Source organism: Heterodontus francisci, chromosome 13, assembly GCF_036365525.1.
Source record: "Heterodontus francisci isolate sHetFra1 chromosome 13, sHetFra1.hap1, whole genome shotgun sequence".
In the NCBI taxonomy this organism is placed as follows: Eukaryota; Metazoa; Chordata; class Chondrichthyes; order Heterodontiformes; family Heterodontidae; genus Heterodontus; species Heterodontus francisci.
Window position 1 is genome coordinate 35,603,277 of NC_090383.1, and position 23,452 is coordinate 35,626,728.

At 42.8% G+C, this 23,452-nt stretch overlaps 1 protein-coding gene across 8 annotated transcripts in view; it reads left to right on the plus strand.

Moving 5' to 3' along the window:
- The first annotated feature begins 542 nt into the window (after nt 1-542).
- senp6a (SUMO specific peptidase 6a) overlaps nt 543-23,452 on the plus strand; it is a 230,720-nt gene continuing 207,810 nt past the window's right edge. For 4 of the 8 annotated variants that reach the window (XM_068044661.1, XM_068044662.1, XM_068044663.1 and 1 more), the window contains exon 1: nt 544-1,126. Coding sequence is in view for 1 of the 8 variants with exons in the window: in XM_068044664.1 (XP_067900765.1) it covers nt 1,096-1,126 (31 nt within the window). In the remaining 7 variants the exon portion in view is untranslated. Of the gene's footprint in view, nt 1,127-23,452 lie in introns of all 8 variants that reach the window. The other 4 variants (XM_068044667.1, XM_068044668.1, XM_068044664.1 and 1 more) reach the window with 2 other exon arrangements.

Here is a 23,452-nt window from a genome sequence, read left to right on the forward strand (position 1 = left end):
CTGGAGAAGGAGCAACTATTTCGACTTCTGAATTAGAATGTTCTACTGTTGAAGAACCTTTTTCCCCCCATCGGCCGGCTGAGGACTTCAAGCAACCTTGGACTGTTCCACATTCGGCAGGAGCATAAATATACAAGGACTCTAATTTTTTCTATTATAAATGTTGTTTCTATCTTTAGTGTTTAAGAATTTAGTTTTTCTAATTAAACAGTTAATTTGTTGATCAAAAGACACCTGGTTTGGTAAGCCTCATTCAGGGGTTAATAGATGGTACAATTTGGCTGGGTCTTTCTTTAATTTGTAAAGTTTAAAATTATATGTTAGGCGATTTGTGGAGGGATGGGATTGAATCAACAGTGTGTTTCTCCCACCGCAATCAGAATCGTATATTTTGAGCGGGGGCTTTGACTTGAGCGGTCGGTCATAACAAAGGCAGAAATTCCCTGCATTGAGAATAAAAATGGTCACGTTGATTGTGACTGGTAATGACGGAATGGCCTAAGTTTGCTTACCGTGGTGGCTTCTTTACACCCCACGAGGTACTTGATGCTCACCTGAATTAGCAGATCCCCTCCAGTATTGACGCAAGGACAGGCGCAGCTTAGGCTAGTGAACATTTTTGTTACTTGAGTTAGAGAGTGAATTATTGTGCATCGATTAACCACTGGGGGAAATGCAAAGCACTGAAAATCTGTAGGGACTGGTTGCACTGAACAGAGTCGCTTTTTCAGTAATTATGTAGATAAACGCACGCCATTTTTGAAAGAGTAAGTTTAGAGAAAAACCAAGAGGACTTTTTTTTCCCCTCTTGTTTTGTACGTGAATATATTTTTGCAAATACCCGTCTTCGGCCATCGGAATTGTGCCGGGCTGGGCTTGGTGTTGGTATGAGGCTGTAAAGCAGCTGAGCTGAGCTAGGCCGGGCTGGTCCGGGGCTGCTGGGTTCCGGGCTTACCCGGTCCTTGCAGGTTGGTTCCGGGCTGGTGGCGCTCCCTCCCTCCGGCCCGCGTGCGCTGACATGGCCGACCTGATGTTGTGCAGCCTGCGCTCCGCCGGCAGCGCTCCTCCAGAGGCCACAAAGGACTGAAAACAAAAATGGCGGGAAGGAGAAGCCTACTTTTGGAAGGTGAGCTGGCGTCACTAGTTATCCGTTTTTGTAGCCGGTACTGTCTGTCTGTTTGTTATTGCTGAAGGGAAAGCAATGCTTGGGTATTTCTGTATGTATTGTGTGTGCCTGAAAGGGAAGGACAATTGATTTTAGTGTATGTGCTGATTTAAGGCTTGCTACGGACGATGTAGGCCTACAGGAGTGACAGAAACTCACGATTAGAACTATTTTGTCCTGTAAGCCAACTTTAGATAGAAAAACAGCATTACGAATGTGAAGTACTGGAAGTAGCATAACATAGTAAACCGTTAACCTTTTCTATTACTATTGTTAACCAAGGTGCTTAGTATCTAAATCCCTTTGGGTTCCTTTTTAAAGTCGCTGTAAACGCCACGGCGTACCGACAAATATGTGGAATAGAATTTCAGAAATTTTCACTACAGCAAGGTATAAATTCTCTAGCGTCGGAAAAATATCTTTCCAATTTACTTGTATTATGTTTACATTTCAGCCTAAACACCTGTAGTGTTCGTTAACCCACAAACTCGCATAAAAGGATAGGATAAACTTTAATCAGCTTCGGCGGAGATCCATTAAAATTAACTATCAATTTTTGTTTTCCCTCCCTTTGTCCCTGCTGATGATCTTTATTGCCATGTTTACTGCTGTTGGTATCAAGTTGTGATATGTATTTTCCATGGCGGCTGTCATCGATCCATGTTAGGTTGAAGTATACTTTCATGGTATAGAGTCAGGTAAATGAGTATCTCAAATTTTTCTCCTCCCTCCCCTGAGACCTCTGACATATGGAAAATTGTACACAGCAGCCATTAGCAAGCTGTGAATTTAACTTTTGGCTCTTAAAGTTCCTTAGTTTGGGAATGGGATAGATGTACAACTATTCCAGGTGTAAGTGCCCACTGTTTCTTTACAAATCCTATTTCAGAGGGAAGTTAAATGCAGTTATGATGTTTTTGAAAAGAGAGTAGCTAGCTCTCATACTTGGTTATCCACTATTTTTTCAGCTGCCAGATACTAGTTTGTTAAACAAATGAAGCTCAAGAGACTGCTTGCATACTGGGAACAGCGAAACATGGTTATTGCTTTCCCTTATTTAATTAAAAATATACTGGCAGCACAATGCCTTGATAGTTACATATTCAAGCTGGTCTAGATTGTAACCATAATAAAAGCAAAATACTGCAGATGCTGAAAATCTGAAAAAGAAACAAAGTGCTGAAAATGTTCAACAGGTCAGGCAGCATCTTTGAAGAGAGAAGCAGAGTTAACGTTTCAAGTCTGTGACTTTTCATCAGAACAGATTGTAGCTTTGTTGGATAGAATGTTGATGCTTGGCGTTGTCACTTGCACCCTTTAAAGTGCATTATGTGGAATCTTCTGATTCTGCGCTTGTTATTGCAGTGTTAAAGGAAATGCTGCAATGTAAGGCACAGATGATACATGATGTGAACAACATAATGGCAAAGTGAGTTGACTTACTGGTGAGATTTTCTCTATATTGCAGTAGAATAAATTAGTATATATATAGTGGGCACTACTGAGCCAGCAATTCAACAAAACTTGCATTTATGTAGCATCATTAAATTAATAAAATGGCCCAAGGCATTTTACAGGAGCGTATGAACAAAATTTGACAGAGCTGCATAATGCGATATTAGGCCAGATAACCAAAAGCTTAGTCAGAGGTAGATTTTAAGGAGTGTCTTAAAGCGGAAAAAGAGATGGCGAGTTAAAGGGAGGGAATTTCAGAGCTTAGGGCTGTGGTAGCTGAAAGCACAGTTGCCAATGATGGTGTTTTCAAAATCGGGAATGCTCAGTAGCTCTGAATTAGTGGTGCTGGTGAGGAGGCAAGGCTGTGGAGGGATTTGAAAACGCAGATCAGAATTTTAAAATCAGGATGTTGCTTGACCGGGAGCCAATGTTGGTCAGTGAGCACAAGGGGAGATGGGTGAGTGGGACTTGGTGAGTGTTAGACAAGGGTGGCTTAGTTTGAAAGGACTCCAGTTTGCAGAAGATAGAATGTGGGAGATTGTCTGGAAGTATGGTGGAGTAAACAAAGGCATGAATAAGGTTTGAGCAGCTGATAAGCTGAGACAAAATCAAAGTCATATGATATGGAGCTGGAAATAGGCAGTCTTATGACTTTGGTAGGAAACTCATCCTGGGGTCATGTATAACACCAAGATTGTGAACAGTCTGGTTCAGCCTCAGACAGTTTCCAGGGAGAGAGATAGAATCAGTGGCAAGGGAACAGAGTTTGTGATGGGGACCAAAGATATTGGCTTCTGTCTTCCCAATATTTAACTAGAGGAAATTCCTTCTCACCCAATCCTGGATTTTGGACAATTTACATGCAGAGGAGGGGGTCAAGAGAGATGGAGGAGAGGTAGAGTTGGTTATCGATAGCATACATGTGGAAACTGATGCTGTCCGTTGTCAGCATCATCAGAAGTCATGGCAAGTGGCTGAGCAAGAGGAGTGAACCAATGTTAGATTCCTGGGGGACAGCAGAGGTACCAGTGCATGACTGAGAAGAGAAGCTGTTGCTAGTGATTCTCTGGCTAAGACAGGATGGATGCAAATATAACGAAGCAAGTACAGTTCCACCCAGCCAGGCAATGAGCTGGGCAGGCTTTGGAGTGGAATTTCATGGTCAGCCATGTCGCAGGTTGCAGACAGGTCAAGGAGGGATAGTTTACCTTTATTGCTGTCAACTAGGGTGTTATTTGTGACTTCGGTAAGAGCTGTCTTGGTCCTACGATGGAGGTGGAAATCTGATTGGAGGGATTAAGTAAAGAACTTGGTGAGAAAGATGGGCTTGGATTGTGGAGGCATTAACACATTCAAGGACCTTGGGGAGGAAAGGGAGGTTCAAAATGGGATGGTAGTTTGCAAGGACGCAGGGGTTAAGAGTTGTTTTTTGAGGAGAGGTTTGGTAATTGCAGATCTGAAGGAGAGGGGGCAGTATCTTGGGAGAGAACCATTAATAATGTTGGCTGATGTAAGGGAATGTAATGGAAGAGAAGTTGCGGTCAGCAGTTTAGTGGCAATAGGGTCAAGGGGCAGGAGGTGGGTCTTAATAAACATGATAATCTCGGAGAGGGCATGAAGGGAGCTGGAGAAACTAAATAAAGATACAAATTCAGGGTTAGGACAGGGGGCTGTTTAGTGGAATTTTGGCCCGGTGGGCTAGTGGAAGCCAGGTGTTATTGCATTTCTGGATGATCTTTGAATAGTGGACAGTTTTAGTGGTGGAAAATATAGTCTGTTAGTGCTTTAGTGGTCTAGCTAGATTTGGCGATGAGTGCTCAGTTGTTTACCAGAGATGTTCAAGTTTGCATTCCTTGGACTTAAGGGAGCAGAGGTGCTGTGTATACCAGAGGGAACGATTAGGGCAGAAAAGAGTAATTGTCCTAGTGGGGACAAGGGCATCAAAGATGGTGGGGAGGGTGAAATTTAGCAAAAAAGTAGTTGCTGAGATAACATGATGAATTAAAGGCCGTGGGCTAGGTAGTTGGGAATTTGAGTGTTCAGAGGTAAGTAACTTGGGGGAGAGTTTTTCCAGAGTCGGACACAGAAGAGGAGGGAAATGTGGGCAGAATGATACAGGGATGCAAATTAAGTGTCACTACAAATTTTTATAGAATGCTTCTAGAAAAGGAAGGAATGATGAAACACAAGAGTATAAAGAAACAAAGGGAATAATTTGGAAGGTTAGTTTAAACTGCCTTAATTGACATGGCATGCAGAATGTCTAGTGCTTAAGAGAACATGAAGGTTCTGACCTGCAGTAAGGATTGCAATTAAACTCTGCTATAAACACTGACACCAATTAAATTATTATTGAAAAAGGGCAAAGTTTCATCTAAGCAGTAGAGTAATACATTGCATCAAATGATATAATGCTCCTGTTACTGTGAAAGTGTATCATTCTGCTTAACGTGCAGTATGTTATGTACATGTGCACTTCCTATGCCACACCTCCAATGTCTCATGCTGTCTAATTAAAATTAAAATGCACTAAAAATGAGACACTTGCAACCTAGAAAAAAGCTCTCTGGGGCTGCAGTGTCTACAGGCTCCAAATTGAGCTTCCCATAAACAAAGCGAAATTTGTGATCTCTAACCTGAATAACAATTTACTTTTGAATAGTGTTTTTTTGTCAATTAGACTTGAGCCATAGAAGGACACTTCCCCTTTAGCAGCAGCAGAATAATACATTGTGCTTTACATGGTGTAATGCTCTGTTTTTAACATTGCTCATCATTTGACTTATCATAAAATCGTACTTCTGGCATGTATTTTGTCTGCCACACCTTTTCTGCAAATTGATCAGCCTTCAAAGAGGAAGAAAATGAGTTATTTGAGAAGTTTCTCCATGATAGCTTTGTGCCTTTTTGGCAAACAAGTCAGTGTGTGTAGCCTGTGGTTTACCTTGGTAATCACACTGGGTAAGAGTGGGGAGAGAAAATAGAGATGAAAGGCATTTTTGAAGATTTGAAGTCGAAAAGTTGTAAACTCCTCTCGTGCAAATTTGTCTTCAAAAGGAGCAGTTAAACTCTTATTACCCTCACCATGTCTATTTAATAGGTAGACTGTAACCTTGAAGGAAAACATCCTCACCTCAGCAGCAGAATAATACATTGTATATAATATAACATAACATTCCTGTCCTCATAAAGCAGCAGAGAATGTGAATTGCTATGAAATCATCTACATAAAAGTTTTGAGTATCAGTCACACTGTAAAGTGTCCAAAATATAAAAAGAGGTGCCATTTCATGCTGAGGATTAATTACAGATTTAATATGTTATTGAAGTTTGCAGGTTGACCTCTGAGACCAATTAATCAGGAGTAGTATAGTGATAGGTCAGGTGAAGCGCAGTTCCATATTAGCAACTAAACATCACAATTATGGTCCAGACAGCCAGCTCTGCTAGTGTTTACAGAAATCAGTGCCAATTGGGGATCTTAGTTGAGCCACACCTTAGGTGGGATACTTAGAAATTTAATTCTGTATTTTCTTTGTTTCCTGTGAGGGTAAATTTTGTTTGTGTAATTTTTTTTCATTCATGGCATGTGGGCGTTGCTAGCTAGGACAGCATTTATAGCCCAACCCTAATTGCCCTTGAGAAGGTGGTGGTGAGTCGCCTTGTTGAACCGCTGCAATCCATGTGGGGTAGGTATACTCACTGTGCTGTTAGGAAGAGAGTTCCAGGATTTTGACCCAGCGACAGTGAAGGAATGCTGATACAGTTCTAAGTCAGAATAGTGTGTGACTTGGAGGGGAACTTGCTGATGGTAGTGGTGTTTCCATGCATTTGCTGCCCTTGTCCTTTTAGGTGGTAGAGGTCGTGGGTTTGGAAGGTACTGTCTAAGGAGCCTTGGTGAGTTGCTGCAGTGCATCTTGTAGGTGGTACACACTGCTGCCACTGTGCGTTGGTGGTGGAGGGAGTAAATGTTTGTTGATGAGGTGCCAATCAAGTGGGCTGCATTGTCCTGGATGGTCTTAAATTATTTTCTATGACTTTATTCAACCATAAAGTCTTCACTGCCTGCCTACCTCATTATATCCACTTATTACTGAAGTGATTTCATCCTCAATCACTAAGGCTACTCGTCCACCTGTCATTTTCTCTTTTCTGTAGTCCTTACAACCTGGTATATTTAGTTCCCAGTCCAAATTGTCATGCAGCCATGTCTTCTTCATGGCGACCATGTCATACACTCCAAGTTGAATTTGCACCTGCAATTTATTCGTCATCGTCTGATTCTGTACAAAGAATGTTTATTCGGACCACATACTTTAACTGGTCCTTCTGCTGTAATGTTTTACCCACCTGTTTAGTTCTTTCTCCTGGTTTAATTACTTTACATCTTTTAGTTTTTCCTTTACCTGTAGAACCAAAAGCACAATTTTTTACTGTTACCATGCCCTCTTCCCTTTTGCTTGTTTTTGGACTATTATTTATACTACTGTTTTCACCTAAGCCTTCCTCAACCTGCATTTACTAGTATAAAGTCCTCATGACCACTCTATGCTTTTTACTCAGACCCTGGTCCCAGCTTGGTCCACGTGGAGCCTGTCCCAAAGGTACAATTCCTCCTTGTCCCAATACTAGTTTCAGTGTCCCATGAAATGGCACCCCTCGTTCCCACAGCACTCCTTCAGCCATGTGTTCAATTCCCTGATCTGTTTATCTCTATGCCAATTTGCACGTGGTTCGGGTAATAAACCAGAGATTATAACCATTGAAATCCTGGACTTTAATTTCGCTCCTAGTTCCTGCTACCCTCCAAATAGGTCCTCTTGCCTACTCTTCCCTATATTGATGGTCCCAACATGGATCACAATGACTGGATCTTCCCCTCCCTCTTCAATATCCTTTCAAGCCTGTTTGAAATGTGTCTCACTCTGGCACCAGGTCGGCAACAAACCATGTGGGACTTTCAATCATGCTTAGAAAGGATACTAAAAGTCCACCTAATTATTGAATCCCCTACAGCTACTACATTATGTTTCTCCACTTTCCATCTTTAGGCAGCCTCCTGCTGCAAGGTTCCATTCTGGATGACCTTCAGCAGTCTTTATCCTCACAGAAAATTAAGTACATTGTACTTGTCGGATAGGATCAGTTTCTGAGAATCCTCGTTCTCTATCTCACCTGGATTTCCCTACTCTGTATACCAGCAGTCACAACAACCCTGTTCTGCACTTGTACCTCTCTGAGATGTGACTGGGGTCTGGAGCAAACTTTCCTGATATTCATCCTTCTCCCTTATATGCCATTATCTCTAACTCGCACTCTGGCTTAATAACTCAGTCAGAAGATTCGAGACAGACATATGCTGAAGATGTTTGGGACAGTCTTGCTGTCCACCAACTCCCACACGCTGCAGTTCAGACACTGTAATGTGCTCTGCCATATCATAGATTATTTATATTACTTGGATAGATCTTTTGGTGTTTTTTTTCCCACTTTTTCTACACACTAAATTGCACTGAGCACTAAAAACATGGACAGAAGTTTAAATATTTACTACCTCAAGCCTACATGAACCACTACAAGTACTGGAGGCAAAAAGCAGCAGCTCCTTCCCCCACTGCACCACATTCCCATTCTTACCAAATTGCCTCTTTTAGACTCGGTTTACGATGCACTTCAGTTACAACCGCACTGTGCGACCACTCTCTAAGGATGTTCCCTGCAATTAAATAGCTAGCTCATGATCATCAAGGCTCACAAACAGATACCGATGGGCACCCAACAGCCTCTGGGCGCAGGTGAGTTCTCCCAAGTGTTCTGGTCAATATCTATTCCTCAACCATCACTGTAGCAGATTATCTGGTCATTATTTTTGTTTGTGTGACTTGCTGTGGCTGCCACGAATCCTACATTTCAAAAGTCATTACATTTCTAAAGAACTTAATAGGCTGTAAAGCACTTTGGAACACAGAGGTTGTGAAATGCGCTATATAAATCTCAGGATAACTCCCCAGTCCACATGCTGATAGGGATAGGCAGATCAGGAATGTGTAGCTGTAAGAGTGGTGTGAGAAGGAGGGATTCCATTTTATGGGGTACTGGGACAGGAAGGAGCCATACTGCTGTGATGGGTTCCACCTAAACCAGAGTGAGACCAGTATCCCAGTGGACAGGATAAACAGGGCTGTGGTTAGGACTTTCAATTAGTAGAAAAGGGTGGACATCTGACGAAAATCACAAACATAAAGATGAAAGAAATAAGATGTGAAAGTGAAGGTCAGACAAAAGTAAGGATCAAGGTTAACATAAACAGTTACAGAAGCTATGTATAAAATGACTTGAAATAAGGTGAGTGGAAGAACTAACAATGAAGTAAGGTGCCCAACATCCAAAGCAAAAAATGGGGGCAAACAGGAGGCAATGATTCATAGTGATCAGCCTGACGTAGTAGGCATCACTCAGACATGGCTTCGAACAGGACTGGCAGTTAAATATTGCAGGTTAATTGGAAAAGATTCAGAAGGAAGGAGGCGATGGATACTTGTACTAATTAGAGGTAACATAATGGCAGTTGAAAGAAGGATTGAAACAGCATCTAAATGGTTGAGATAAAAGATGAGGATCAATCATGCTAATCGGAGCATTCTGTAGGCCACCTAATAGTGGAAAAGATGTGTAAGGAATTATATGAAATTAGTGAAGGACAATCTAATCGTGGAACGTTTTAACAACCCCCAAATAAACTAGCAAGAGGAAGTGAAAAAGATACAGGGTTTGTTTTTGCAATATGTGCAGCATTCCCTTCTTACCAGTACGTAACAAGCCGAATTAGAGAGGGAGCACTGCTGGACCAAGTAATGGGAAATGAACCAGAACAAGTAGAGAAGTAAGTGCATGGGAACATCTAGGCAGTAGCAATCGCAACATAATAAAACGTTTAAGATAAAGACTGAGACGGACACAAGTGAGACAAAGACCGAAGTAATAAAATCAGCTTTCATTTACAATTTAACAGGATGAGAATGGAACTATGGAATATAAACTGGAAAAAATTCACAAATTAAGATGTAGAACAGCAGTGCGAAACATAAAACAGCAGAAAAACATGAATAAACCTGCAGAATGGGCTTGTAATTGGCAAATGAGCTTCAGTATAGCTTAGTGCAAGATGGTGTATTTTGATGGGAAGAATAAGGTGACCACTTATTCCTTGAAAAATAATGTTTTGAATACAGTAGAGGAACAGAGGGACCTGGGAATTAAATGCAAATTACAAAGTAGAGACACAGGTTAATAAGGCTATGATATAAAAAAAACAGTGGGGTTCACTTCTAGAAGGATGGAACTGAAAAGCAGAGAAGTTATCTTAAACTTATATAGAACCTTGTTTGAACTATGGAGTACTGCAAATGGAGAGTATTCCATCACACTCCTGACTTGTGTCTTGTAGATTGTGGATGGTCTTTGGGGAGTCAGGAAGTGAGTTACTTGCTGCAGGATTCCTATCCTCTGACCTGCTCTTGTAGCTATGGTATTTATATGGCCACTCCAGTTCAGTTTCTGGTCATTGGTAAACCCCAGGATGTTGATAGTGGGGGATTCAGCGATGGTAATGTCATTGAATGTTAAGTACACACATGTACTTGTGTGGCGCGAATGTTACTTGCTACTTGACAGCCCAAGCTTGGATATTGTCCAGGTCTTGCTGCATTTCTACACGGACTGCTTCAGTATCTGAGAAATCGCGAATGGTGCTGAATATTGTGCAATCCTCAGCGAACATCCCCACTTCTGACCTTTTACTAGTTAAGGAAGATCATTGATGAAGCAGCTGAAGACAGTTGGGCTTAGGATATTACCCTGAGGAACTCCAGCAGTGATGTCTTGAAGCTGAGATGATTGACCTCCAGCAACCACAACTATCTTCCTTTGTGCTAGGTGTGACTCCAACCAGCGGAAAGTTTTCCCCCTGATTGCCATTGAGGGTGGGGATATTTGTGGAGCTGCCTCCTCCAGTTAGTTGTTTTAATTGTCCACCACCATTCATGACTGGATGTGGCAGGACTGCAGAGCTTAGATCTTATCCATTGGCTATGGGATAGCTTAGCTCTGTGTATTGCTTGCTGCTTGCGCTGTTTGGCACACAAATAGTCCTGGGTTGTAGCTTCACCCAGGTTGACACCTCATTTTGAAATATGCCTGGCGGTGCTGCTGGCATGCTTTATTGAACCATGGTTGGTCCCCCGGCTTGATGGTAATGGTAGAGTGGGGGATATGCCAGGCCGTGAGGTTACAGATTGTGGTTGAGTACAATTCTGCTGCTGCTGATGGCCCACAGCGCCTCATGGATGCCCAGTTTTGCATTGCTAGATCTGTTTGAAATCTATCCCATTTAGCACAGTGGTAGTGGAGGGTATCCTCAATGTGAAGACGGGACTTGGTCTCTGCAAGGACTCTGTGGTGGTCACACCGACCAGTACTGTCATGGACAGATGCATCTGTGGCAGACAGATTGGTGAGGACAAGATCAAAACTATTTTTCCCTCTTGGTTCCCTCACCACCTGCCGCAGACCCAGTCTAGCAGCTATGTCCTTTAGGACTCAGCCAGCTCGGTCAGTAGTGGTGTTACCGAACCATTCTTGGTGATGGACATTGAAGTCCCCCATCCAGAGTACATTCTGCACCCTTGCTGTCCTCAGTACTTCCTCCAAGTGGTGTTCAACATGGAGTACTGATTCATCAGCTGAGGGGTGGCAGTAAGTGGTAATCAGTAGGTTTCCTTGCCTATATTTGATCTGATGCCATGAGACTTTATGGGGTCCGGCGTTGATGTTGAGGACTCCCAGGGCAACTCCTTCCCGACTATGTACCACTGTTCTGGGTCTCTCCTGCTGGTGGGACAGGACATACCCAGGGATGGTGATGTCTGGGACATTGTAAGGTATGATTCAGTGAGTCTGACTATGTCAGGCTGTTGCTTGACTAGTCTGTGGGACAGTGCGCCCATCTTTGGCACAAGCCCCCAGATGTTAGTAAGGAGGACTTTGCAGGGTTGACGGGGCTGGGTTTGCCATTGTTGTTTTCTGATGCCTAGATCGATGCCGGGTGGTCCGTCTGGTTTCATTCCTTATTGACTTCATAGTGGTTAGATACAACTGAGTGGCTTGCCAGGCCATTTCAGAGGGCATTTAAGAGTCAACCACATTGCTGTGGGTCTGGAGTAGGCCAGACTGGGTAAGGGCAGCAGATTTCCTTCCCGAAAGGACATTAGTGAACGAGATGGGTTTTTACAACAATCGACAATGGTTTCATAGCCATCATTAGACTAGCTTTTTAATTCCAGATTTATTCATTCAATTTAAATGGGCTTCGAACCCATGATCCCAGAACAATACCCTGGGTCTCTGGGTTACTAGTCCAGTGACAATAGCACGACACCACCACCTCCTGTTATGACTGACCCTTCTCTAGACTTCATGTACCTCCCAGCAAATCTACTACTCTATCGCCTTCCCTCTATTTGGTGGCCTATAAAATGCACCAAGTAGTGTAGTAGAGTAATATTGTTTCTTAACTCCAACCAAGCAGATCCTGTCTTTGACCCCGCTCAAGGACATTCTCTCTTTCTAGCACTGTAATATTTTAATCAATCAAAACTTATACCCCTCCTCCTGTTATTCCTTCCTGATCTTACCTGAATACCTTGTACCCAGAAATATTAAGAATCCAATTCTCTTCTTTCTTGAGCCAGGTCTCTTCTCAATACCACTACATCATATTTCCATGTAGCTATTTGTGCCTGCAGCTCACCAACATAGAACATAGAACATTACAGCGCAGTACAGGCCCTTAACGACACCGTGTATTTACATACATACACTCCAAACCTAACATAGACCTCTTTATACTTTCTATGATCCCAGCTAATTCTGTATTAGAACATAGGAACATAGAAAAATAGGAGCAGGAGTAGGCCATTCGGCCCTTCGAGCCTGCTCCGCCATTCAATACAATCATGGCTGATCATCTAAACTCAGTAACCTGTTCCCACTTTCTCCCTGTATCCCTTGATCCCATTAGCCCTAAGAACTATATCTAACTCTTTGTTGAATATATTTAATGATTTGGCCTCAACTGCTTTCCGTGGTAGAAAATTCCACAGGTTCACCACTCTCTGGGGAAAGAAATCCCTCCTCATCTCAGTCCTAAAATGGCTTACCCCTTATCCTTAGACTGTGACCCCTGGTCCTGGACTCTCCCACCATCGGGAGCATCTTTCCTGCATCTAGTCTGTCCAGTCCTGTTAGAATTTTGTAGGTTTCTGAGATCCCCTCTCATTCCTCAAAACTCTATCGAATACAAGCCTAATCGACCCAATCTCTTTCCATACGTCAGTCCTGCCATCCCAGGAATCAATCTGGTGAACCTTTGCTGCACTCCCTCCATAGCAAGAACATCCTTTCTCAGATAAGGAGACCAAAACTGCACAGAATACTCCAGATGTGGTTTCATCAAGGCCTTGTCCAATTGCAGCAAGACATCCTTGCTCCTGTACTCGAATCCTCTCGCTATGAAGGCCAACATACCATTTGCCGCCTTAACCGCCTGCTGCACCTGCATGCTTCCTTTCAGCAACTGGTGTACAAGGACACCCAGGTCTCGCTGCACCTCCCCCTTTCCCAATCTATCACTGTTCAGATAATGCGCCCTTCTGTTTTTGCCACCAAAGTGGATAACCTCACATTTATCCACATTAAACTGCATCTGCCATGTATTTGCCCACTCACTCAACCTGTCCAAATCACACTAGAGCTTCTCTGCATCCTCCTCACAGCTCACACTCACACCCAGCTTTGTGTCATCTGCAGACTTGCATGTCTTACATTTAATTCCCTCATCTATATCATTAATATCTGTGTGAATAGCTGGGGTCCTAGCACTGATCCCTGCGTTACCCCACTAGTCACTGCCTGCCACTCAGAAAAAGACCCATTTATTCCCACTCTGTTTCCTGTCTGTCAACCAGTTCTCTATCCATGTCAGTACCTTACCCCAATCTCATGTGCTTTAATTTTGCATGCTAATCTCTTATGCGGGACCCTATCGAAAGCCTTCTGAAAGTCCAAATAAACAATAACCACTGGCTCCCTGTCATCAACTCTACTTGTTACATCCTCGAAGAATTCTAGAAGATTTGTCAAGCAGGATTTCCCTTTCGTAAATCCATGCTGACTCTGCCTGATTCTACCACTGTTCTCTAAGTGCTCTGCTATAAAATCTTAGATAATGGACTCTAGAATTTTCCCCACTACTGATGTCAGGCTAACCAGTCTATAATTCCCTGTTTTCTCTCTACCTCCTTTTTTAAATAGTGGAGTTACATTAGCTACCCTCCAATGTGTTAGAACTGTTCCAGAGTCTATAGAATTTTGAAAAATGACCAGCAATGCATCTACTATTTCTAGGGCCGCTTCCTTAAGTACTCTGGGATGTAGATTATCAGGCCCTGGGGATTTATCGGCCTTCAATCCCATCAATTTCCCCAACACCATTTCTCTACTAATACTGATTTCACACAGTTCCTCCTTCTCACTAGACCCTATGTTCCCCAACATTTCTGGGAGATAATTTGTATCATCCTTTGTGAAGACAGAACTAAAGTATTTATTTAATTGGTCTGCCATTTCTTTGTTCCCCATTATGAATTCCCCCATTTCTGACTGTAAGGAACCCACATTTGTCTTCACTAATTACTTTCTCCTCATATATCTATAGAAGCTTTTACAGTCAGTTTTAGGAGGCCCAAAAGAAGAAAGAAGAACAGTCAGTTTTTATGTTCTCTGCAAGCTTATCTCATACTCTATTTTTCCCTTCTTAAACAATCCCTTTGTCTGCCTTTGCTGAATTCTAAACTGCTCCCAATTCTCAGGGTTGTTGCTTGTTCTGGCCATTTTATATTTCTCCTCCTTGGATCTAATACTATCCCTAATTTCTTTTGTAAGCCACGATTGAGCCACACTTCCTGTTTTATTTTTGTGCCAGACAGGAATGAACAATTGTTGTAATTCATCCATGTGCTCTATAAATGCTGGCCATTGTCTATCCACTGTCAACCCTTTAAGTAACATTCCCCAATCTATCACAGCCATCTTGCGCCTCATACCTTCTAACTCACTCTCTCTCCCAGTCCTCCATGCGCCTTGTTTCTATTTTTTAATGCTACGTGTGGGTGCCCAACCCCCTGTTAAGTTTGGTTGCACCCTCCCCCTTAGCACTAGTTAACGTTGCTGAGAATATTGTTTCTTTGTCTATTCAAGTGCAACCTGTGTGTCCTTCCTGCCATGGAGCTGGTCCCATTGTCCCAGAAATCTAAAGCCCTCCCTTCTCTACCAGTCGTGCATTAACCTGCCATATCCTCCTATTTTTACTCTTGGTGTGTGGAACTGGAAGTAATCCAGCGATTACTACCTTTTGAGGCCTTGCTTTTTAACTTCCTCCTTGTTCCTCCAACTCTGACTGCAGGACCTCAACTACCTTCCTCTCTATGTTGTTGTTTTGACATGGACCACCACTTCTAACTCCTGCTCTACCCCTTGCAGGACACTCTGCACCCTGTTTGTGATTGCCCTTACCCTGGCACCAGGGAGGTAGCATACCATATGAGACTCATGTCAGCAGTAGTAGAACTGCCTGTCCGTGCCACTATCAAATCTCCAATTACAGCTGTGTTTCTTTGCTCGACTCTCCTGTGCAGTTTTTGTCTCATTGTGCCAGACTGGAAACTGCATTCAGTCAAGCTGATATATCATAAGAAATGAGAGCAGCAGTGGGCTTTTGGGTTCGTCGAGCCTGTACTGTCATTTAGTAAAATCATGGCTGTTTTAGCTCAACTCCACCTTCCCTCACTATCCGTACCCCTTAATTCTTTTATCTTCTCTAGTATTAAGTGTGGAGTACAGGTTTGAGAGTGTCCCACTCCTGGAGGATTCTTGCACCGCCTGGATTATTTGGAGTTGAGAGAGGGTATCTATTCAATAATGTCTAATAAGTATTTTTTTAAAACAGAATTTTTGATACTGAAGTTGGTATCATCTCTGCAGCAGATGTTCCCAAATGGGGTGGAGCATAGCCTAGGTGGATAGTTAAGATCCCTCTACCCTGCATCAATAATATGTTTTGAATATTAATCCTTGCTCTACATTCCAAAATTGCCCAAACTCACTTCAGTTCAATTTGAAGAAACCATACAGCCAGCAGAAAGAAAAGACCATTGTCCCATCAGACTGTACTGAGTTTAAACCTGAGCTCATGAGGCATGCACTAACCCTGTCCCTGGCATCAAAATTTTTCTGCTGGTGGTTTAGTTTATCTTCTCTTGGGCGTTTTATAATTTTATTTTTCAGTCAGTTGTGTTGACAAAACTTGGACTTGAGATTCCAGCATGTTGTTCAGAATTGCAAGCTGTTGAGTTGACATATCTAATTTAAGGGCAGCAACGTTACAATGTATCATCCGCTTAAACTGCTTTTCCACAGTTTTCTTTGCGAGTTCTACTTTTGGGGGATGGGAGAACCTTGGGCTGAATGCCAGCTCGTGACATACCTCTCCCTCGACCATGACCATATATTTGGTTAGAGCTAAGAAACATTGGAGGTATCGTTACGTTGCTGGGTGTATTCACCAGCTAGTGAGAAAGCTATTAAAGGAAAAGATTTGCAAGGAAATTAGAGGTGCAAAGGTAGTGATAATGGGGGACTTTAACTTTCCTAATATAAACTGGGACAGTAATAGAATAATATAGTAAGGGCAGAGAAGGGCAAGAGTTTCTAGAGTGTTGAGAATTTTCTACATCAGTATGTTTCCAGTCCAACAAGAAAGGAGGCCTTGTGGGATCTGGTTTCGGGGAATGAGGTGGGCCACGTGAATCAAGGAGGGGAGCATTTAGGGGGCAGTGATCATAGTATCATCAGGCTTAGGTTGGTTATGGGAAAGGACAAGGAGCTATCCAGAGTAAAATTAATTAATTAGGGGACGCCCAACTTCATTGGCGTGAGAACAGACCTGGTACAGGTAAATTAGACTCCAAGATTGGCAGGCAAAACTCCAATGGAGCAATGGGCTGAGTTTAAAGAGAGAGTTCAGGTATAGCCAAAGTACATTCCCATGCAGGGAAAAGGTTGGGCATATGAATCCAGAGCTCCTGGGATGACTAAAGAGATGGTGAGTAAGATGAAGCTGAAAAGGATGCATATGACAGATGTCAGGTGAATAATACAAATGAGGACCAGTTCAGAGGGAAGTGTAAAAACAAAGAGAAACAAATGAACATTATGAGAAGAGATTGGTAGCTAACATAAAAAGGAATCTTGAAGTGTTCTGTGGGCATGTAAACAGTAAAAGGGTGATAAAAGGAGGAATGGGCTGATTAGGGACCTGAAAGTGGATTTAGGTATGGAAGAAGGAGGCATGGCTGAGGTACTAAATGAGTACTTTGCTTTTTTTTTTAGCCAAGGAAGAAGATGCTGCCCAAGTCAGTGAAACAGCAGGTAGTTGAGACACTGGATGGGTTTAAAATTGATGGAGATGGGATTAGATAGGGTGGCTGGTACTTAAATTTGATAAGTCACCAGGACCGGGGTTAGGTGCATCTGAGGATACTGAGAAGGGTGAAAATTGTGGGAACAGTTTGAAGACAGTGGGTCTTTTCCTGCCAAGGAAAAATAAACCACCCAGCTCACCACCTTCTCTACCTCTTTGAAGAAACCCTGCCAAGATCCAGTGTGGGGGAAAAAAATCCCTGGTGCTATGTAGCTCCTAAGGAAATGAAAAAAAAATTGCAATTCAAGTGTGTGGTGGCAGAAAAACCTTGATGCCACATTTCTCTTAGAAAGCCTACTAGAATAATTCTCAACATCTCCAGAATGGACTGCTTCTGAAATGATCCCAGTGACTCATCTCTGGATGCCAGGCCAAAAAAGGGGCAACTGACTTCCTTCCCAATATTTGTTTTCTCATCAAGAATTAGCAAGTATTTGGCCAAAGTACTTCCTTTTGTCTTTTTTTTTGTAACAGCCCGCTGCAGAGTGAATTTCTGTATTTTTCCAGTGTGTTTTGTGAGTGTAATTGAGGAATATTTAAAAAAGGAACTTTTATATTTTAATCGGTGTGTTAATACTTTGCTTCGTTACTGGTTAAGTCTTGTTTAATAATCTGATGGTTTTGTTTATTAAAGAAACCTGGTTGGTGTATTTTGTTCGGGGATTTAAAAAATAGACTGTGATTGGCTGTATCGGTAACTGGGTAAACATTTAAATCGATGTTGTGACCAGTGGAGAAGTGGAAGTAGAAAACACTGCACTCCTCCTGGCCTCTGTTGTAACAAGGTCAAGTCAATTTTGATAACTGTTCAGTTTGAGTCTGCATTTTTCATCGTTACACTCATAAGTGTGACCGTAGTGTTTGAAAGGGAGAAACGCAAAACATTTACGAAGATGCTAGATTTAGTTAAGGCTGACTGCAGTCAGATGACTTCAGTCAGATGACCTAGACTGTCGACAGTAAACTGGGCAAATGTTAATGGAAAAATCATTCAAAAATGCAAAAAAAGCACAGATCTTGGGGAATGGCTAAAGATACAAAGAATAATAAAGGTGACAAAATAGATAAACCTACAAAATGTATAAAAAGAAACTTTCAAAGGGTAACAAAATCGACAAAAACATTTTATAATTACAAAAGGAAAAGAGGGCCATCAGGAGCAATGTGGGCCCCTTGAAAACTGATGTGGTATTGTCAGTGAAGATAAATAAATGGCAGACATGATGAATGATTAGTTTGCATTAGTATTTACAATAGAGCAAGAGATCAGCATGCCAGACATTCCACAGAAACTAATATTGAATTAGGGTTAGGTTCTCCCCCAAATTAATGTAAGCAAAATCACAGTAATGAAGAAAATAATGACACTGAAGAGTAACAAAGCTCTAGGAGCAGATGGTTTCTATGCCAAGGTTTTAAAGGAAGAAGGTAGATACATTACAGATGCTTTAACTATAATCTCCCAAAGTTCTCTTGATACAGGAACTCTTGATTTAAATTGGAAAAGTGAACATATCACTCGGCTATTTCAGAAAGTTGTGAGGCAAACTAGAGAATTATAGACTTGTCAACCTAACATCTGTTGTCAGGAAATTGTTAGAGTCTATAAGCATACTGTGTCTCAATACAAACAAAGAACAGTACAGCACAGGAACAGGCCATTCGGCCCTCCAAGCCTGCGCTGATCTTGATGCCTGTCTAAACTAAAACCTTCTGCACTTCCGGGGACCGTATCCCTCTATTCCCATCCAATTCATGTATTTGTCAAGATTCCTCTTAAACGCTATCGTACCTGCTTCCGCCACCTCCTCTGGCAGCAAGTTCCAGGCATTCGCCACCCTCTGTGTAAAGAACTTGCCTCGCACATCCCCTCTAAACTTTGCCCCTCGCACCTTAAACCTATGTCCCCTAAAAAGTGACTCTTCCACCCTGGGAAAAAGCTTCTGACTATCCACTCTGTCCATGCCACTCATAACTTTGTAAACCTCTATCATGTCGCCCCTCCACCTCCGTCGTTCCAGTGAAAACAATCCGAGTTTATCCAACCTCTCCTCATAGCTAATGCCCTCCAGACCAGGCAACATCCCGGTAAATCTGTTCTTTTAGAACATTAGAACATTACAGCGTAGTACAGGCCCTTCGGCCCTCGATGTTGCGCCGACCATCTGACCTACACTATTCCATTTTCATCCATATGTCTATCCAATGACCACTTAAATGCCCTTAAAGTTGGCGAGTCTACTACTGTTGCAGGCAGGGCGTTCCACGCCCCTAGTACTCTCTGCGTAAAGAAACTACCTCTGACATCTGTCCTATATCTTTCACCCCTCAACTTAAAGCTATGTCCCCTCATGTTTGCCATCATCATCCGAGGAAAAAGACTCTCACTATCCACCCTATCTAACCCTCTGATTATCTTGTATGTCTCTATTAAGTCACCTCTCCTCCTCCTTCTCTCTAACGAAAACAACCCCAAGTCCCTCAGCCTTTCCTCGTAAGACCTTCCTTCCATACCAGGCAACATCCTAGTAAATCTCCTCTGCACCCTTTCCAAAGCTTCCACATCCTTCCTATAATGCGGTGACCAGAACTGCACGCAATACTCAAGGTGCGGCCTCACCAGAGTTTTGTACAGCTGCATCATGACCTCGTGGCTCCGAAACTCGATCCTCCTACTAATAAAAGCTAACACACCATATGCCTTCTTAACAGCCCTATTAACCTGGGTAGCAACTTTCAGGGATTTATGTACCTGGACACCAAGATATCTCTGCTCATCTACACTACCAAGAATCTTCCCATTAGCCCAGTACTCTGCATTGCTGTTACTCCTTCCAAAGTGAATCACCTCACACTTCTCCGCATTAAACTCCATTTGCCATCTCTCAGCCCAGCTCTGCAGCCTATCTATGTCCCTCTGTACCCAACAACACCCTTCGACACTATCCACAACTCCACTGACCTTCGTGTCATCCGCAAATTTACTAACCCACCCTTCTACACCCTCATCTAGGTCATTTATAAAAATGACAAACAGCAGTGGCCCCAAAACAGAACCTTGCGGTACACCACTAGTAACTAAACTCCAGGATGAACATTTGCCATCAACCACCACCCTCTGTCTTCTTTCAGCTATCCAATTTCAAAATTCAGCTAGCCAATGTTCTGTACCCTCTTCAAAGCCTCCACGTCCTTCTAGTAGTGTGGCGACCAGAATTGCACACAATATTCTAAGTGTGGCCTAACTAAGGTTCTGTACAGCTGCAGCATAACTTGCCAATTTTTATACTCTATGCCCCAACCGATGAAGGCAAGCATGCCGTAAGCCTTCTTGACTGCCTTATCCACCTGCGTTACCACTTTCAGTGACCTGTGGACCTGTACGCCCAGATCTCTCTGCCTGTCAATACTCCTAAGGGTTCTGCCATTTACTGTATACTTCCCACCTGCATTAGATCTTCCAAAATGCATTACCTCACATTTGTCCGGATTAAACTCCATCTGCCATTTCTCCGCCCAAGTCTCCAACCGGTCTATATCCTGCTGTATCCTCTGACGATCCTCATCGCTATCCGCAACTCCACCAACCTTTGTGTCGTCCGCAAACTTACTATTCAGACCAGCTACAGTTTCCTCCAAATCATTTATATATACTACAAACAGCAAAGGTCCCAGCACTGATCCCTGCGGAACACCACTAGTCACAGCCCTCCACTGCTACCCTCTGTCTTCTATGACCGAGCCAGTTCTGTATCCATCTTGTCAGCTCACCTCTGATCCTGTGTGACTTCACCTTTTGTACCAGTCTGCCATGAGGGACCTTGTCAAAAGCTTTACTGAAGTCCATATAGACAACATCCACTGCCCTTCCTTCATCAATCATCATCGTCACTTCCTCAAAAAACTCAATCAAGTTAGTGAGACACGACCTCCCCTTCACAAAACCATGCTGCCTCTCGCTAATAAGTTCATTTGTTTCCAAGTGGGAGTAAATCCTATCTAATAATTTCCCTACCACTGATGTAAGGCTCACGGGCCTATAATTTCCTGGATTATCCTTGCTAACCTTCTTAAACAAAGGAACAACATTGGCTATTCTCCAGTCCTCTGGGACCTCACCTGTAGCCAACGAGGATACAAAGATTTCTGTCAAAACCCCAGCAATTTCTTCCCTTGCCTCCCTTAGTATTCTGAGGTAGATCCCATCAAGCCGTGGGGACTTATCTACCTTAATGCATTGCAAGACGCCCAACACCACCTCTTTTTGATAACGACATGACCGAGACTACCTACACTCCCTTCCCTAGACTCATCATCCACCAAGTCCTCCTCTTTGGTGAATACTGATGCAAAGTACTCATTCAGTACCTCGCCCATTTCCTATGGCTCCACACATAGATTCCCTCCTCTGTTCTTGAGTGGGCCAACCCTTTCACTGGTTACCCTCTAGCTCTTTATATACGTATAAAAAGCCTTGGGATTCTCCTTAATCCTGTTTTCCAATGACTTTTCATGACCCCTTTTAGCCCTCCTGACTCATTGCTTAAGTTCCTTCCTACTGTCTTTATATTCCTCAAGGGCTTTGTCTGTTCCCAGCCTTATAGCCCTTACGAATACTTCCTTTTTCTTTTTGACTAGGCTCACAATATCCCTCGTTATCCAAGGCTCCCGAAACTTGCCAAACTTATCCTTCTTCCTCACAGGAACATGCTGGTCCTGGATTGTAATCAATTGACGTTTGACAGACTCCCACATGTCAGATGTTGATTTACCCTCAAACAGCCGCCCCCAATCTAAGTTCTTCAGTTCCTGCATATTATTGTTATAATTAGCCTTCCCCCAATTTAGCAGGTTCACCCGAGGACTACTCTTATCCTTATCCACAAGTACCTTAAAACTTACGGAATTATGGTCACTGTTCCTGAAATGCTCCCCCTACTGAAACTTCGACCACTTGGCTGGGCTCATTCCGCAATACCAGGTCCAGTACGGCCCCTTCCCTTGTTGGACTATCTACAATAAAAGCAAAATACTGCGGATGCTGGAAATCTGAAATAAAAACTAGAAATGCTGGAACCACTCAGCAGGTCTGGCAGCATCTGTGGAAAGAGAAGCAGAGTTAACATTTCGGGTCAGTGACCCTTCTGCGGAACTCCGCAGAAGGGTCACTGACCTGAAACGTTAACTCTGCTTCTCTTTCCACAGATGCTGCCAGACCTGCTGAGTGGTTCCAGCATTTCTTGTTTTTATTTTGAACTATCTGCATATTGTTTCAAGAAGCTCTCGTGGATGCTCCTTTCAAATTCTGCCCCATCCAAGGCCCTAGCACTAAGTGAGTCCCAGTCAATATAGGGGAAGTTAAAATCACCCACCACTACAACCCTGTTACTTTGAAATACGTTGAAAACTTTCAGCTGATCAGTGAGCCAGCATAGTTTTGTGAAGGTCAGGTGATACCTGACAAATTTGATTAATTTTTTTTTAAAGAGGTGACTAAAGTAGTGGACAAGGTGAAAGTCTATTTATATGGTGTAACAAATCACACATGCCAAATGAAAAAATATTCATTTCATCGTATGAAACTCTGCTTGAACTTTTTACTGGACACTACAAATAGCTTTTTTTAAAAAACAAAACAAAACTGAACAGCTAAAAATGGGCATGCACGTTTGCATTTGAGAAGGCAAAGGCTGGCTGAGAGACAGAAGTAAAGTACCCAATCTAACTGGAACAGTGGGGGTGCTCCCTGATTCAGTTAGCGAGATTGGTTTTGTCAATCGTGGTGATCAAAAGACGTCGACACCCTTCGACTTTGAAAGAGCAAAACCCCTGCACTCCCCCACCTCACCAAGTATCTATGAAGGACTGTAAAGTTCTAGCAACCTCTAGGATCTGCTGTTTCAAAAAGAGATGGTCACATGACATACCTGCTGGTGCAACACTGAGGTTTTTGAATTGTGCATCAGTGAAAAAGAGACCGCAACTGAACTCCAAGAAGAAGCATGTCGCGCACTCTCGCGCTGTCTGTCTGTCCAGCAAAGTCCCAGGGAAACCATGGTGGCGGCTACTACGCCTCAAGACTGCAGAACTTTACAGATGACCACCAAGAAGACGGATAAATCCTTTCTCTTCGGCCTTCCCAAACCAGAGAAGCAAGCCTGAAATTATGCACATGGCCCCAACAAGGACTCCAAGACTTTTACTTCAATTAAGGACATTACAACCCTGTATTTGAA